This window comes from Aythya marila (genome assembly GCF_965140915.1).
Source record: "Aythya marila genome assembly, chromosome: 6".
Lineage (NCBI taxonomy): Eukaryota > Metazoa > Chordata > Aves > Anseriformes > Anatidae > Aythya > Aythya marila.
This window is the reverse complement of record NC_139047.1, coordinates 18,111,296-18,129,014: the sequence shown is the minus strand read 5'-3', so window position 1 is coordinate 18,129,014 and position 17,719 is coordinate 18,111,296. Positions and strand designations below refer to the sequence as shown.

At 39.6% G+C, this 17,719-nt stretch overlaps 1 protein-coding gene across 1 annotated transcript in view; it reads left to right on the top strand.

The window, feature by feature from the left end:
* The window catches only part of RAPGEF4 (Rap guanine nucleotide exchange factor 4), a 152,341-nt gene that overhangs the window by 81,225 nt on the left and 53,397 nt on the right, over positions 1–17,719 (top strand). The window contains exons 7-8 of the mRNA XM_082763226.1: positions 15,535–15,588; positions 15,881–15,991. Coding sequence (XP_082619352.1) covers positions 15,535–15,588; positions 15,881–15,991 — 165 coding nt within the window. The remainder of the gene's footprint in view (positions 1–15,534; positions 15,589–15,880; positions 15,992–17,719) is intronic.

The following is a 17,719-nucleotide window of genomic DNA, read 5'->3' as shown; positions in this document are numbered from 1 at the left end:
TGTGAAGGTCTATATGTCATCAGAGCTCTTTAATGTCGACAAAATTGTTAGTAGGGCTGCAGATTTACATAAGTAGGTTTTGCCTAAGCTAAATTGTTGCAGAACCGCCAGGGAAGGTTTTGGGACATCACTTTCTCCAGTTCCAGCCATGTGGAGACGATGTACATCTGTAGGCCTCCCTTCCAAACACCGGAGTGAATAGCGATGCCTCAAAGAAAAGCTTGCACTGCCTCATCTTCTGTTATCCGATTCAGCTGTCTGATGATCTGTAAAATATCTGTGATTTCATTGTGTATTCTGAATTCTGGAGATCCTAATGGCAGTTTCTGTTGGAAACCATTTCTTCTGCTGTAGCTAATCATATAATTGAGCTTCAATCTGACCAAGAGAGAACTAGCCAGAGTAGTCCCAGAATGGAACCTACAGTTGTTATTAGTGATTCTCATTTGATCTATAATAATACCAGAATAAATAGCGTTGTAGAGGAGAAACAAAAGACAAAACCCAGAATCCTTGGTCTGAATTGCTGCACTTTTACCTGCATACATATCAGAATAACTTAATTTCTGTTCATCACATACTTGATCCCTGGTCTTTTAAGCCCTTCTGTGAATTTGGAAGAAAAAAATACAAACCTTTCTTTTTGTAATGAGGAGTTGTCACTGTGATGGCCCTAAGGACAGCTCTAGAGATAAACAGAGCTGGATACAATGACGGTGAGATTGGTAAGAGAGAGGCAAGACTTCTCTTGGTAGATGATTTAAACATTTTGCAGGAAAGGTTAGAATTTTGCAATCTGAAGGTCCTAAAGAAATAATTTAAAATAAAATTTTGTCCTCATTTTCAAAGAGCAATAACAACACTGGACTAGGATTAAATATATCTAGGCATATATAAATATATCTAAGCTTGGAAAATCTAAGCTTGTTTGTTTGTTTTGTCAGCCTTTGTTGCAAACTGTGCATATCCTAAAGCCTTGCAATTCTGTTTTGTGCTGGGTGCTGTGATACAAAGGAGAGCAGGAGGCCTCTGCTAAAGAGAGCTTCTAGTCACAGAAGAGATTGAGTGGCTGTCAGATAGAAAGGTGCTGGTTGCCTCATAACATTGTAAGGCATAGGGTTCATATGTGTGCCTACATTTCAGCTGTGTTTCCTTACAGGAGCTTCCTGTCATCAGTCCTTGACGTGATCATCCTTAGGGACACAGGGTGGTGGGAATAAATTCAGAAAACAATAGACAAATGGAAAACTACGTGATAAATATTTATTTGATTTAGTGTTTGAAGAGAATCTAACGGACAATTCCCATTTGTCAGAGTAGCAATGCTGAACAAGAACAGTAAGCAAGTACTCAGCTTCTCCTTGAGTAACCTCCTCATAGTAGGATTGGAGAGGTGCTTGGGGGCAATGTGGGAAGGCAATTTGGCTGTAGATACATTTCCCTTTTCTTGGAAGGAAATGTGTTTTCCCCCTCTTGCCTAGTTGAATGAGTATTATAGTTTAGATAAATAAAATACCATGAATAAAGAAAAAATAAAAAATTCCTAGAAGATGCTAGAATTTGTAGAACACTGAATATTGTGAAGCAGCTATGGGAAGTTCTTTCAAAATGAAAAATCACTCTTACTTTCAGTTGTGCTCAGAAACATAGCATATTGCCTCACCTGCCAGTCCTGGCAAGGGCAGTCTGATAATATATACCGTGGAGTCACATTTGATGACTCTTGCTCCTTGGCTGTGTCTTCTGTGAGATTCTGTCCCAACCCATAAAAACATGCACATATGCTCCATTTATCTCTTGCAGTTGAAAGGCAGAAAGAGTGGGTAATTATACTGAGAAAAAAAGATAGTCCTTTTCAAGGTTCATGTCTTCAGACAAGTCAAGCGTATACAAGTAACACATTTGGCACTTATATTTGAAACAGCAAAATGAATTTTTTGAATCTTGTAATTATTTTCTCAAGTTTGGCAGAAAAATTGGATCAGGGATCTTAAAATCAGATTTCATATAGTCACTCATATCATCACACACAGAGCATTTTGACTTCTTTTTCTACAATGCATGCAGGAAATTAGTATTCCACAAAGTCAAATGTAGTTCTGAGTAAGTAAGAAGTAATCAATGTGTCTGATCTGATCATTTAGCAGCATCTTTTTATAGCTGAGTACAGATGACAAATATTTGAGAGGTTAATAAATGGTGGAGAAAAGTAAGCTGCCCAGTGACTTTGTTTTTCTTTTTGTGTTACTGGGATGTGAGCCAGGAGCCCATTGTAGTGGCTCCACACGGAGTACCACCACCAAAACATGTTTGGTCTGTGGTGCTCAGTTAGAGCCATTCTGAACAAAAAATGCTGAAGCAAAAATGTCAGATATCTACAACAGAGCTGAAAATGTAATTGGACCATTATTTCCAGTGATCGTTAGAAGCAAGTACTGTTCAGGTATTTAAAGATTTATGATTTATGACTTTTCATTATTTATTCCTTTTGTAAATTTCCTTCTGGAAGAAAGCTTGGCACAAGAATGTGAACGTTTGATCTCTGTGTGTTTTATCATCAGTGATGCAGCTGTCTTAAAATTAAAGATAGCAGTTAGTGAGGAAATAGGAATACACATAGCTGAGCTGGCTAGCAGAGAAATGAAGAGAATACATAATTTAGGTTCCAAAATAAGAATGCAAAAAAAAGCGTACTTCTAATACCAGTTATTAATACTGCTGCTAATTAGGTTTACTCAGCCACACTTGTTTTCATCTTAGGAAATGATCTTATATAAACAATTTGTGTAATAACCTTAAATATGAACTGTATGGAGAAAGAGCCAGTAACATAATGGGCAGAATTATGGTTAAGACTTCATAGTAACTGGACCTCCCAGTACTGCTTTGCCCACCCTCACTCTTTAAGGTAGCTGACTTCAAAAACATGAACCTGAGGAGGCATATTGAAGCATCTTCGCTTGTGCCACTCTTCCCTTATAGCATTTTGCACAGTGGCACAGCTGTTTACTTCTCTCCTGAACCCATTTTTCTGGTCCAGTCCACCTGTGAGCCCCACAAATGCCAGCAGTGGCACTAGGGGAAGGGGCAGGAGTGGGTGGCTGGGCAGTAGTACGGCAGATCCTGCCCAGGGAGAACCGCGGTGCTGTCGCCACCCTTCTGTGGCAGCTCCAGGTGACCTGCACCAGGACTGTGAGGCCTGTCGCCTTCTTGCTGCATCTGGCTGCATGGGCCCTCTTTTCAGTCACACTGATGCTCCTGCCTGCCCTGTGGTAAGGGAGCAGAACTGTCAGAAGCGTGTCAACCTTTTCTTCTGAGCTTAATTTTCTGCTCTTTAAGCTGAAAATTAGCTTCCTGGCCAGAGCCAGAACAAGCCATGGGACAGCCTGGATGTGGGGTTCAAGGAGGGGCTGCATCACAGCAATTGTGCTTGAGGCTGCTGTGATTTCTGAGGCCTGAGATACGTAACTGCACAACGTGCTGCCAGGTCTGTCAGCTATGGGCTGTGAGAATTTCTCCTGCCCCAAACCTGGCATCTCTGCCAGCCTTCTTCAGCTGCCGGGAGGCAGAGGGGCAACAGGCAGGACTTCTTTTGTCAGGCCAGCTTGCAGCACCATTGCAATTCACTGCTAAATCACTAATGAATGTGTATGGTTTCAGTCTCCTGTGACTAAATACAGATTTGTATGATGTCTTCCTGTTTTGGCTGTAAAATGCACATGCAGAACCAGGCAAATATTTGTTCACCTGTCCCTCCCTACTTTTGGGTTGTCTTAATTGTGTTCAGAGCCAGTCTAGATCAGGGATTGCGGTCTACAAACTGCTGGGCTCTGGCAGCTATTCCAAATGAGTAAGGGAAATGGATCCAGGAGAAGCCTTTTGTTACTAGCTGCACAAGGTTCCTCATCTTGGCAATACTTTAGTGGTCCACAAGGTAAAACATACTCATGCCCTGTCCCCTCCACTTTCTCCCCCCCCCTCCCCCCGGTTCAGTTCACAGTCACCAGATCTCAGTGTTAGTTTCTGCAGATCTTGGGAGAACATTGGAAAAAAAAGTCTCTTGACAAAACTGTAAATGTAAGGCTTCTGGTATTCCTTTTCCTGTAAACATATAGCCACTGCTCCACAGCAGTCGTAGACCTCTTTGTGTAATAGAATCACAGAATCACAGAATTTCTAGGTTGGAAGAGACCTCAAGATCATCGAGTCCAACCTCTGACCTAATGCTAACAATCCCCACTAAACCATATCCCTAAGCTCTACATCTAAACGTCTTTTAAAGACTTCCAGGGATGGTGACTCCACCACTTCCCTGGGCAGCCTGTTCCAGTGTCCGGTAAAGAAGTTCTTCCTAACATCTAACCTAAAACTCCCCTGGCTCAACTTAAGCCCATTCCCCCTCGTCCTGTCACCAGGCACGTGGGAGAACAGACCAACCCCCACCTCGCTACAGCCTCCCTTAAGGTATCTGTAGAGAGCGATAAGGTCGCCCCTGAGCCTCCTTTTCTCCAGGCTGAACAAGCCCAGCTCCCTCAGCCGCTCCTCGTAGGACTTGTTCTCCAGGCCCCTCACCAGCTTCGTCGCCCTTCTCTGCACCCGCTCAAGCACCTCGATGTCCTTCTTGTAGTGAGGGGCCCAAAACTGAACACAGTACTCGAGGTGCGGCCTCACCAGAGCTGAGTACAGGGGGACAATCACCTCCCTAGCCCTGCTGGCCACACTGCTTCTTATACAAGCCAGGATGCCGTTGGCCTTCTTGGCCACCTGAGCACACTGCTGGCTCATATTCAGCCGACTATCCACCATCACTCCCAGGTCCTTCTCTGCCTGGCAGCTCTTCAACCACTCATCTCCCAGCCTGTAGCTCTGCTTGGGGTTATTAAGCCCCAGGTGCAGGATCCGGCACTTGGCCTTGTTGAACTTCATGCAGTTAAAGTAGTAGTAGAGTGGCTCTCCTGTCTTCCTGAGATAGTGGTCCAAATAGGGGGAAGGAGAAGAGAGAGAGAAACCAGGAGGTTGCCTGAACATTACTCAGTCTGCTCAGTTTCTTCAGCATTACAGTCTGTGTTCTTGAAAGACTGTCTTTTGTCTGGCTTTTCTGTTGTGAAGTTTGGGGTAGAGAGCGTGGACTGCTGCCTGGAAAGAGCTGCGTGGCCTCATGGCACTATAGATACATGGCAATCCCTCTGGGAGGATGTACCTCTCTTTCCCCAAGATAGCCTCTTAGATTGTCATGGAGAAGCTGAAAATTCCTACGTTATTGCAGAAATGATTGATTTTTTGAAGACAAATCTGTGTGAATACACTAGGTGTGTTCAGTATTTCCAGGCAAGCTGGTTTGGATTGCAGTTATTAAATTTCTCCTGTAATAGCAAGCATTAACTGTTCATCTTCACACTATGATTTGCTTAACCTAATACAGCAGTCCTTATCTTTTATACAGCCCACAAAGGTCTTCACTAAAGAGTCAATTAAGCCAAAGAAGATTTGGAGATCATATGTAAAAGGAGGTGAGTGGTTGAGAGATGGTAAGGACAGAATTTCAGTTAGACAAAGCAGTATTTTTAGCAGTGATGTGAAAATTAATACCAACATTAAGAGGTACTAGGAGAAAGGGGATAGATTACAAAATGCATACAATAGATCCCTTTCCATTTCTCAGGGACAGGGTTGATTCTGTGATATCCCTAAAAGCCAGACATCACAGAATTTACAGAGGTTGGGCTACATACTGAGAGAGGTAAAAAGAGGTCATTTCTTTCAGAAACATACTGTGGTGGATTGGGATGTAAAGAGATGGGGTTAGCTAGGGAAAATGTCAAGTAGAGTAATTTCATCTCTCTGTATTAGTCTTGGATTATTTATTTCAGTGTTCTGTGAACTTTTGTGGAGCCATTTTTTTCTCAAGTTGCAATAAAGATCCATTTAGCAACAGAAGCAGCCCGGAATATGCTTAGAGATATCTATTCTCGGCTAGTTAGCAGGGCAGACATGCTGAAATTCACAACAATGAAAACAAATGTGAACAGGCCTGGTTTAAATAGTAGCAAGTTAGGCAATTGCAAGCTCTGTAGGAAGTTAGGAGGGAAGGAACAAATTTACAAAAATGAAATCTTTATTATTCTCCAGTTCTAATTCCATTTTGCTCAGATTGGCAGGAATAACTAGTATTATTCTTTATTGTTTTCTTGGGGAATACTTACTGTTCACACAGATGTGCATTAGCTCATTTGTATTTTATTTACTGATTATTCCAATCGTATTATGGAATTAATATGAAAAACAGGGCATATTAATCCATATTTTTCAGATCTAATGATGTGATTCCAAGTGCCTTTGTATATTCTTAATCAATACAATTACTGCTAGTGAAGTATCAGAATGACACTGAATTAACTGATTGTATGTACAGCAGTTATGAGTTTCATTTCATGCTGGTAAATTTGTGAGACCACAATTAGGTTTTGCTGTAAAAGAAAAGTTCCTCCTTTACCTTTTTTAGCCAATACTTCCTCCCTGAATTTATGCTGTTGGACTTTTCCTGTTGCTGAGTCAGATGATGATGTTTCATCCTAGCAGACGGGGATTATGATGCTGATAAGTTGTCCTCAGACGATGCACATTGCTTCTTGTTGCTTGGTTCTGTTCCTGTTAGATCTGTCTGGCTCATTGTGTTTAGGGGAGCTGTGACGATGCTGGTGCATCCCAGTCAGAGATAGGAGCTGTCTGGTGTCAGAACCACTAGGAAGAAGGGCGCTACCCTAAGGAGACTACAACCCGGTTTTAAGACAAAAGCACCCAGTAGATGGGTGCACACAAAGTGCAGTGTTTGATGTGAATGAGACAGGTGACAGGTTTGGCATATCAGCAGCTGAGGCTTTGTAGACATGCTTTTGTAGACATGGAGAAATAGAAGTTTTAAGGAAGATAAAAAGGTTGTTTAGTGGATATTTGCCAAGAGCAGAATGCTTGTCTCTTTCACTGAAGTACAAATATGTAAATTAAACAGAAGTGCTTGAATGGGTTTTGTTCATGACAGAAGACTGTAGGCTGTTGAAGTAAAGTAATACTTGGCTGAAAGAAGGTTTGTGCTTTTTAAAAATGTGTTCTGGTCTAGCCATCAGTGTGGGATTTTTTTCCCCTGTTTACTTTCATATACTATAGAAACAACCATTTATATGCATTAGAAAATATACTCTATGTAGACAGAAAACATCTATGTAGATCATTAAAAAATCACACGATCTCCTTTTGTGAAGTAGCGTAACAGATGATGTTGCACTGGGTATTGTTAGATTGTTCCTTCTCAGTTTCATTTTTATCAAGAATTTATTTCTGAGAAGGATGACAGGAAGAAGACTAAGGAGTAGGTAGGGCAGCTGGAATCTGAGACAGATGTGTTACACTCCTTCAGTGTTTCTTCATTTCATGTATGTTCACACAATGCACTGTCCTGAACTTGGAGAAGAAGGAACCTGGAATCACCAGAAGAGCCACAAAATGGGTTTAAATTAACTTCTCTTCCCTGCTTGCCTGAGGCTTTACATTGTTGCTGACCTCCCCAGGGAATTCAGGAGGTAACCTTCAACCCCCACTAGCCCTGTCTCACTTTGATGATTTTTCCTTTCTCTGTTAAAAATCATTATAAAATGCTCAGGATGAAATTGTAGGCACTAGTCTTCCAGGATTTCACTTGCAGCATTCAGCAGTGTTTTCAGTTGCTCATTCTCATCACTTGTCAGTGATGTGAATAGATACTGTCATCCCCATTTTACAGATGGAGAAGTTGAAACACTTGGAGGTGGAGTGACTAGCTGGGGTCATACAGTAAATAAACTGGTATCACTCAGGAGACAGTGGGGCTCTTGGCTCACTTGGGTGACGTTTTGACTACATTAAAGTCAAGAGTTTTAATAGGGTCACAGTTTCACCCCTTAATTTGCACTCCATCCAGTTTTGGCACCCTTGAGCTTGGTATGAAACCACATCTAAAAGTTCACCGCACAGTCCTCAGTGGGCAGTGCTGGTGGCTGGGTGTGATCAAAGTACAGGTGAGAGCATCCCATCCTATGAGTCTAGAGGCATGGTTCCTGGGAGCTTTGGAGGTGTGTGCATGCGTGTGTGCACAACTTACACAGGAACCTGGGAGCAAGTGAAATAAATACTCCAGAAGCTCATTAGTCTTTAACTTCTCTTCAGTTTGCTTTTGAATGGTTGTTGTATACCTAAAGCATGTATGAGTGACAAGTCTTAAAAAACAGTAACCTTACAGCCTAATATTTATCGCACTTTTTCATCTTCAGCATTATAGTTTGTTTCTCAAGATGTAAATAATTTCAAGTAAACATACTATTAAAGCCATGGAAACTAATAAATCAGTAATTCTTGTAAGAGACAATTAAAAAACTATTTATTGTTCTGTAGATTAAAAAAATGCAGCAGCAGAGAAGCCAGTAACAATGCTGGGTTGAGATTCCTTATGACAACCGTAGTCACACCTCTGTCAGAATATCAGGAATGCTCACAGTGGAGTTAACATTTTCTGACATTTTATTCAATGCATGCAGTGTAGTTATAGCAGCTGTTTCATTGTAGCAGGGAAGTAGAAAAATGACAGGAAAATAAGACATCATTAGCCATGTTCTGGATTTTTTTTGTGCACTGGTCATAGTCTATTTCAATATTCTTTTTCCCTTTGACATTCACAGTGAAGTATCATTTTTGGTAATGGCTGAATCATTTTGTGTTAAAAGGATGGACATTTACCATTTGTCAAGGAAACATTGTAGAAGTGTTAAATAATGCAATTTCAATTTAACTTTCTAAAATAAATTTGCTACACTGGTTGTATTTGAGAATTCAAAGAGACGCATTTTGCTGTTTATGCTATTAATGCACACAGCTTACTAAAGAAAAGCAATTTCAGAATGTATTTAAAAATACAGGTTTACATTGCATTATGTTTAAAGAATACAGATTTTAAAAGTCATAATTACTCTGAATAGTTTGATAATAGCCCATTTACTGATAGTATCCAAAACATTTTACAAATGTAGGAATTATCAGTGTGTTTTTTGTTTTGTTTTGTTTTTTTTCCAAGAAGGGGAAAGTGAAACATGATGTAATTACTTGTAATCTATGTGGGATCATGCAGCCAATGGAGTCATTAAAAGAAATAAAACTGAGCTGTCTTAACCATTGGTCATGACAATTTCTACTAGTCTGTTATGTTTGGTTTGGTTAGCTTGTACTTATCTCTGGCTGTTTGGCTTACAATTGCTGTAGTTTTATGAAGTTCATAAGATTTATGAGATGTGATTATTTTCCTGTTTCTGTGGAGATTCCATGATTTTGCAAACATCCTTGGGACTCTGTGGTTTTATCCATCCCTACTTTGTCCTGCTTCCCACTTCTGCTGCTTATAGATGTTTGTTTAGAAGGTATGGTTGTCTTTTGTGAGCATGGTGCTGTGCAGACCCAGGAGCTGGGCTCGATGATCCTTGTGGGTCCCTTCCAACTCAGGGTATTCTATGATTCTGTGATTCTTTTCTGTGAATTTTGAAAAGGGGTATATAGATTGGAGAAAGAGTGAAAAGAATATAAAGGGGAGAACTGTTGTAACTTTTGCTAATTTTGAGCTCTATCTCTATTCACTGGCTGTACTTCCAGTGTGTATTGCATTGTGGGAATGTTTTTTGTACATTTTATTTCTTGTCTTCTAGTGGACCGGGAAGGGTAGCAATAGTCTTTCAGGTCATTTACACAAGGAGAGGCAAGCACAGTCCTAAATGACAGACACCAGAAGACAGAGGCAGTAAGAGCTAAAGATGCTCTAGTTCCTGAAATATGCTTAGGAGAATCAAATGCCATGGGCCTGAATTGAAGCCACTTAACCAGTGCCCTCAGTGATTTTGGATTAGACACTAAATCACCAATAGCATCAACTTCTGAGGGTGTAAAACAAATAAAACTCATAGTGATGTGCCTGTTGCTGCTGCCACCTTTCAACTTGTGTGGCTTTTGTCCTTTGTTTCTTCTGGATCCCCAGCCAGCCAGCAGGAAAATAGATGTCACTTGCAATTCTTTTCAATGCCCTGGTTGGAAATAAGGGATCAACAATACTGCACAGGTTTATCTCATCACCCTGGTAACCTCACATGCCATGCTTAACTCCAGTAAATACAGAAACTTGTTCTCTGTTCAGAGATGAGCTATGCTGAGGTCATGGGAAAACAAAACAGAACAACAAAAACATGATTCATTGAGATTCATTAACGTCTATTTTATTTCTTCTTAGTTCTTTGCAAGGCACAATTGCTACCTTAAAATTTGAGAGTAATACATGTATATTATTCATGTATTTGATTGTTATCCACGATTTGATTCTCTAGATCAAAATTGCTGTAGATGTAAAGTATTAATTCATATGTAAAGGCTCAGAAGAAACATCCCTTACAGGGTATTTAAGGGGAATGGGAAAATGTATGTCTCATATGAGAGACATTCTTACCTTTTTGTTTAGCAGATTTAAATAACGCAACAAATACAGACCTCATGTTAGGTCTCTATTTTATTGTTATTCATTATTTATTTGTTTGTTCAGTGATGTAAGAAGCACAGAAATAAAGGTGGCCCATGCCCTATAGTTTGTAATCTAAGGCCCATTTCTTCAGAGATGTCATGAAGTTCTACGTAAAGATATACATAAATGTTAAAGATGTACATAAAGTTATACACATGAATAAGTCCTATTTAGATCTATGGTATTGCCCTCATGCAGAAGTATATTTGAATCTTCAAAGGACTGGAGGCTATAATTGTTACTTACTCTGCTTCACCTCCAATTTAAAGAGAGTTTTGTGATTGGCTTCATGAATGGTTTGCTTGAATGTGAATCCATAAATGTATAGTGATCAAGTTTGTTAATGTTAAACTGAAAGCCATTTTATCACAGTTTCTCTTCTCTTTCCACTTATCCCTTCCAACACCTGCAGTCCCCTCTTTGCCACTCTCTAGACCCATTTGCTTCTTCTCCCCTGCAGCGGGAGGATCAGCAGATTACAGTGTGGGCACTGATTGGAAAAGGGCAAGAAGTAGCTAAAGCTCAGGATGGTACTGCTGTGCTTGTCGTTACTGTGGCCAGGAGATGGACAACAATTTGTATAATTGGCTTATGTATTTGAGCTCTTCACCTAATAACTTTTCCCCTTATTCAGACGTCCTGAAAAACATGATTAACAAGTAGCACCAGGTATTGCAACATCTATGCGCTTTCATCGTATTAATTCTTGAAAGATACTGGAATGTGTAAAGAAGGTAATTAAACACTGCTGTCTGCTATTGTAAGGGAAGAGCTACTTCATTATTTCTCAGTGCTTTCTAAGTATCCTTTAATGGGGGATCCAAAACTGTAAAGACTCATAAGACATACCTTGGAGTTCGGTCATATTGTGACTATTATTGTAAGATATGATCCCATATCTGGGGGATCAGATATGGGATCATATCTGATCTGGTGGGAAGTTGGTATAGGAACACTGTATCTGCTTTTAACTAACTGATATTACATTTCTCTGGCTTTAGAGCATGACTTGCCTTTCTATTACAAGCTCAGTCCAAGCCCTGTGGTTCTATTTCTTGCATTTAATCTCATTGTTAGTGTAGCCAGAGTCCACTGCAATATCTTGTAGCGGCTGCAGTTTTGGAGGTGCTCCTTGCTGGCTGTGTCTTTCAAGCATCAATGAAACTGTTCCTCAGTAGGAGTGACTGCCTTGCTTTCTTGAGACCAGGGTTGCTGCTCAGGGTTGTATTACTGATCATCTTTTTAAGCGTCACCTTGTGGTTGAACTACATTTAGACATGCAAAGGTGTCCTTGAAAATTGCACAGTACCATACAGTAAGAGTAAAAAGTACTTAAGAAAGCATCTAATCCATCCCTGGGCCACCTGCACTATTAACTGTTCCCAACACTCCTGACATACTTTGGGTTTACTCGCAAGCCTCTGAAGATGGAGGAACCACATCTCCCTGGCAATCTGTGCCAGTATCATTGTCCACACTGCTAGAAAAGCTTCCCCAATGTCTAATGTGAATTCTTTCTCACAGCAATTTCAACCATTTTCTGATCTCTATGTGATGGACTTGGTCACTTCTTTTCAAAGGCCTTTTAAATCTGAAGACTTTTTTTGTCACACTTCTGCTCAGACTTGTCTTTTGTCCAGCTGAACAACTTTAATAATTTATGTTGTGCTTTCTGACTAATCTTGTTGCTCTTCTCTGAATTCAGTTGGTTTAAGTGTTTTTGAAGTAAAGTGGCCGAAGGAGAGACAGTGTTTTGCTTAGGGTCTTATCTAGGTTGATTAAAGCAGAACTTCATTATGTATCTGATCTGTTACTGCATCCCCATGCAGCATTTGTTGCTTTCACAAAAGTATGGCAATGCATATTCAGTTCTGTTTAATATCCATTATAAACCTTATTTCTTTGTCTTTAGAACTGCTGCTAAGATACTTTTTCCCTATTCTGTCTTTCTGTAGCAGATTATGCCTGCTTCAGAAAAGTAATCAGCACTGTGTTGCATAATGCCATCATATTTTTTCAAACTAATATCAAAACCATGTCAGATTATAATCTTGTTCTCCATTGTGCTTGCAGTCCCTCCCACCCTGAAGTCTTCTTCAGGATCAATGAGTGTACATTTGACTTCGTCCTGCATTAATATTTAGTAGGATCAGATATATTGTATGTTCTTGAGAACCCTACTCAAAACAGTCCTCTAGTATAACTGCCAGTTGGGCAGTGCTTCACTGGTAATTACCACTTTCAAAATGTGTTTTTCCAACTGGCTTTGCACCTATTTGGTAAAAATTTAATCACTTTTGTGCAAGGGGCTATCATATGAGCCAGTGCCAGAAGTCATGCTCAAGTAAAGAGTTAGAAATCTACTCCTTCTTCCTAATCCATCAGTGTTACTATCTGGTCATGGAAGGAAATTAGATCAGTTCAGCATGATTTGTTCTTGATTAATATGTCATTTGTTATTCATCTCCCTGTTCTTTTCCAGGTGCTTACAAATTGACTGTTTTTCTGGGAAGACGAGTTAAGCTGACAGGTCTTTAGTGTTTCAGCTCTTCCTTTTTCCATTTTTCTTCTGCTGCTTAGTTCCCAGGAGTTCTCAGAGATGACTGCTCATGGTTCTGAGATGTCCTCAGCTGTCTTTAAGTTTTTTCAGGCTCTTCAGTTTTCCTGCATGAAATTCTATAAACCCACCTGATCTGAAAATACCTTATTTACATAAATTTTCTTATGCCTTTTTTTTCCAGGCTGAGATTTTAATCCTTTAACTCTGCTACGAGAGCTATTAGCCACCTCTGTCACTGATCTTTTCAGTAAACATTGACACAAAAAATAAATTGACTTCTGGCCTTTTTGAATTATCTGTCAGCAGATGTCCTTCTGTTGAGTAGTAGATCAACACTTTTCCTTGTCTTTGTTTACTGTTAATGTACTTGTGGAATATGTTTTGTTATTCGTTAACTCCTTTTAGCTTATTCTTGCTTCCCTATGACCCCTTCAAAAAATCTAGCTATTGGTATTCCATTTTCATGGCATTTCTTCTTCCTAGTGTATTGTTTGTACTTTGATGTTCTTACTTCCTTTTGTGAGGTTCTGACAAGGGATCATTTCACAAGATCACCTTCAGCCAGGACACCTTCTGCTTTCGCAGTTGGTCCTTCTGTGTTGGTCAGAATCAAATGTAGGAGAACAGCTTTTCTTACTGCACATTCTTGTGTTGTGACTTAGTATTCATCTGGATTTTTTTCCCCTGTACTTTCAGGCTGAATCAGACTTCTTCTAAATACTCTCTTATATTCTATTTCAATTAGGATGGGAGGTTTATTGACAAATCTCCATCTTCAGTCTTTTCAACTATTAGTTTTATGCATTTTGGCATAAAAATTTGTATTCATTTCCACTAGTCTATTGCTATGAAAAAGTTTTGTAGCTTTATGTTACATGATTTATCTCTCCTTTGAATTATATTTCTAACTGGAATTGAAATCTGGAAGCTATATTGTGCTTTGTTGATCCATTTTAAGAATATAGAATTTAAAAATAATTTTCATATTGACTTTCATGCCGGTTTAACCAATAATTTAAGCATATATTTACCTTCAGTCTCATTGAAATTGATGGGAATTTGAAATCCTTTTGGAAAGAAAATGGATGCAAAAATTGTTAATGCTCAGAGTGATCTCTCTGACTTGATCCTTTATTTATATTCTTATTTAAAACTTTTATTTGATAGTTTTGTTTGCATAGAGGCATCTTAACAACAGATTCTTGCTATTTTAGTGTGCTTTAACTGCAAATGTAAACTGTCCAAAGTATGCTTCACATGAGTTCAAAAACCAACAAATATCAAGGGATATTCTCCCTCTCTTCCCCCTAACAAGTGTTTGTTACTTAACTGAGTCTTTGAAAAAATGTTTAGATGATTAAAGAGAAAAAACAGGAGTCCTACTTTAATTGTATTGATCTGCCTTTTGAGAGACTTCTTGTAAGGCCTGAGTAGAAATGAAAAAAACGAGTAGAAAAGAAAAACCATTTGCATCATTTTCCATATATAGGCCTCTCCATTACAGTTATCTTATTGATTTCTGTGATTTGCTTCCCTCATCCTTCCCTTTCTGGCTGACCTGTAGTCTTCTGCTGCATTCGCAGGTCTAGCCCAATCTGATTACCAAGAGTGCTTTGTTACAGCATTAAAATCCAGTGGGAGTTAGCAAACAGATACCCAGTTTAAGAAGACCAGCGGCTGGCAGCCCAGCAGCATGCAGTCAATGGTTCACCTGACCTTATCCAAGCCACCTGCTTTTACTCTGTTATTTTTCCTTCACCGACCCCTTTGTGAAAGTACTTGCCCAGGTGTCTGCAAGTAGCCTGTGTGCACTTGTATTTCAGAAGGCTCTGGTGAGCGGCTGTGAGTTGCCAGCTCGCTGTTGAGAATTTAGGAAAGACAGATACTGGGAGCAGAGCCTTTTCACCTTTCCTGTTTGTGTGTTATGCCAGAAGAGGAGGTAAGAGGGTTCTGTGGCAGGAGGACTGCTAGTAGAGGCAGCTGCCTGTGGAGCAATGCTGGTGTGCCCATGGGGATTTGAGAGCAGCAAGCAGAAGGGGTACCTGGACAGCCTCAGATTTGGTGTGATGGTTGGCACTGAGCACTTCATCAGTACTTTGGAAAGCTTAACATGCTTTTATTTATTCATATTCACAGGTCATGTCATTGTTTTAATTTGCCTAACATTAAAAGCCAAGTTTGTCTTTAAGATGTCCTCAGAGAGCTTTTTTGACTTACATCCCCTGGACAAGGCTTGGACTTGCATACTTTGTTTTTACAGCTTATTTGTTCAGGTGTTTGTTTTGTTTGTTTGTTTTTGTTGTTGTTTGTTTGTGGGTTTTTCTTATTTCTGCTTTTATTTTACTTTACTTCTCAACCTTTAAACTGTATTTAATTTCATTTTATTTTTCAGACACCTCTTATTGAACCTCACATCCCACATCGTCCTACTAAAACCATTACACAGGTAATAGGACATAGGTGTGCTGTAGGGCCAGGCTGCAAGATAAATTGAAGTAACTCATTTCCAGTAGTGCGATGCATATCAGTTGGCATGGTGTTTTCTAGATGTGATATGTATGTGAGATTTAAAATCCACAATATTTTGCATTGCTCTGAATAAGTAAGCATCTGTGCAAGAATTTTTTTAATTTAGGGAGAAGAGAACTTGTGCTTTGTTTTGCAGAAGGCAGTACAGAGACTGTGGAAAGTTTAAAATCTGTGTGTCTTGGTCCCTTTTTTTCTCCATGATCACCAAGGTTCCTTCAGAAAAGATCCTCAGAGCTGGAAAGATTTTGCGGAATGCAATTCTGTCCCGAGCCCCTCACATGATAAGAGATCGTAAATATCATCTGAAGACGTACAGGTGTGTGAGCTGATTGTATAGAGGTCTCTGAATTTTTATGCCTGCCATCATCTGATTTGTGATTTATGCCTTACCATGCTTTCAGGTCTCAAAAGGTCTGAAATTATCCTATGATGCTATTTGAGTCTGGATGTTATGAGGTCTTTAATGGCCCTGGTAAATCCTTTCTGAAGTAATTTGACTGGAAATTGAGTCCATGATTGTGAACAGAGCATTCGCATACAAAAACTCTTCTGAAGTTAATAGCATAGTTAGCTGGGATATTCTGTGCCATATCAAGTTAAAATGTAGATTCTGTTCTCTTTGTATATTAGTAAGAGATAATAGGAAATCTCATTAATTATATTACACGACTGTACAGATTGCTACAGTAGTGTTGTTTAGTGTGGAATTCTGAAAATTCACCTAGTGAGAAACATTCCTTATGTAGATGTTCTGCTCTATTCAAAATTACTTTTTTCAGTGAATTGCCAGGCTTTCTTATCTTCCTGCTGGTGGCAGCACTGTCTTTCTGAAGGGAGATAACAATGGCACTTGCAGAATAGGAATCTGACTTCAGGGAGTTAGGATCTATCTCCTGTTGCCTTAAGAAACAATCAATTTGTTTTAGGGTCTAATGTTTAAATCAAATACCCAATGCATTATTTGGTGAATATTTAAATAAAAATTGGTTTAAAACCTCTAAGTGTCTTTTTCTAAATAATAAATCATTACGTTGTTGATCCACTTTGGGGATGAGTGCATTGATTTTCCATATTACAGTCCAAAATGCATTTAATGTGATGCAAGGTATTTGAAGTTTGTGAACTGATCTATCATGACATGGCATGGCTCATTGTTTTAGAAGAACTAAAGAGCATGTACAATATATGAAGACCAGTGGTGGTCCAAATAACTGCACCATTTTGTCTTGTGCATAACTGGGAAACACACCTACAGTTCTATCCCTGGTTTTTGTTTGTTTGTTTGTTTGTTTTTAAATATGGAATGCCAAAAATTAAATTGTATCCAGGTTAGGAAAAGCTTTGTCATTGAAATGGCATTTTAATTGCAAGAGCATTATTTAAGCTATGTTTCAGCAGTATATCTACTTCCTCAGCCTCTGGAAGTAATGCATGAACTGCAGAGCCATGAGAGGCTGTCTAGAAGGACTAACCAGCTTCTCTATTCAGTTACAGATGTCATCAGTTAGATTTGTAAGTTTTTGATCACATTGCTCATTTGCTTCTGTTCTGCTTTGTTAGGAAGTATTATGACAGAATTTTATGTAGTGACCAATGGGCTTCTCCCACCAGCACCTTTGGGCACTCCCCAGAACTTGAGGCCTGCTGTTGTTTACCTCTGGGTCAGTCAGGAGCTGCAAGGTGACCAGTACCTAGCAAGAGAGTCTCAGAAACACTGTAGACCTACAAACCACCATCCCCAGATCCAGTCTAGCTACAGTTTAGTTACAAATCAAGGAACACCCTCATAATACTCACTCTTCCTGGAGGGGCTGTTCTCATCAGCAAAGCTATTAGACCAGTGTTAGATGATCAGTTTCATGCAGAATGCTGAAAACTCCCTTTGTATACAGAGGAGGTTTCCTCTGAAATTTGGGTTGAAAGTTGTTACACCAGTGCTAAAGCTCTTGTACCAGCTGGCACAGTCTCACTCTGATCTTCTGAACGTTGCATTTCCCAAACCACCTGTTGTTAGCTGAGCAGATTCTCACAAAACTGAACACCTTCAC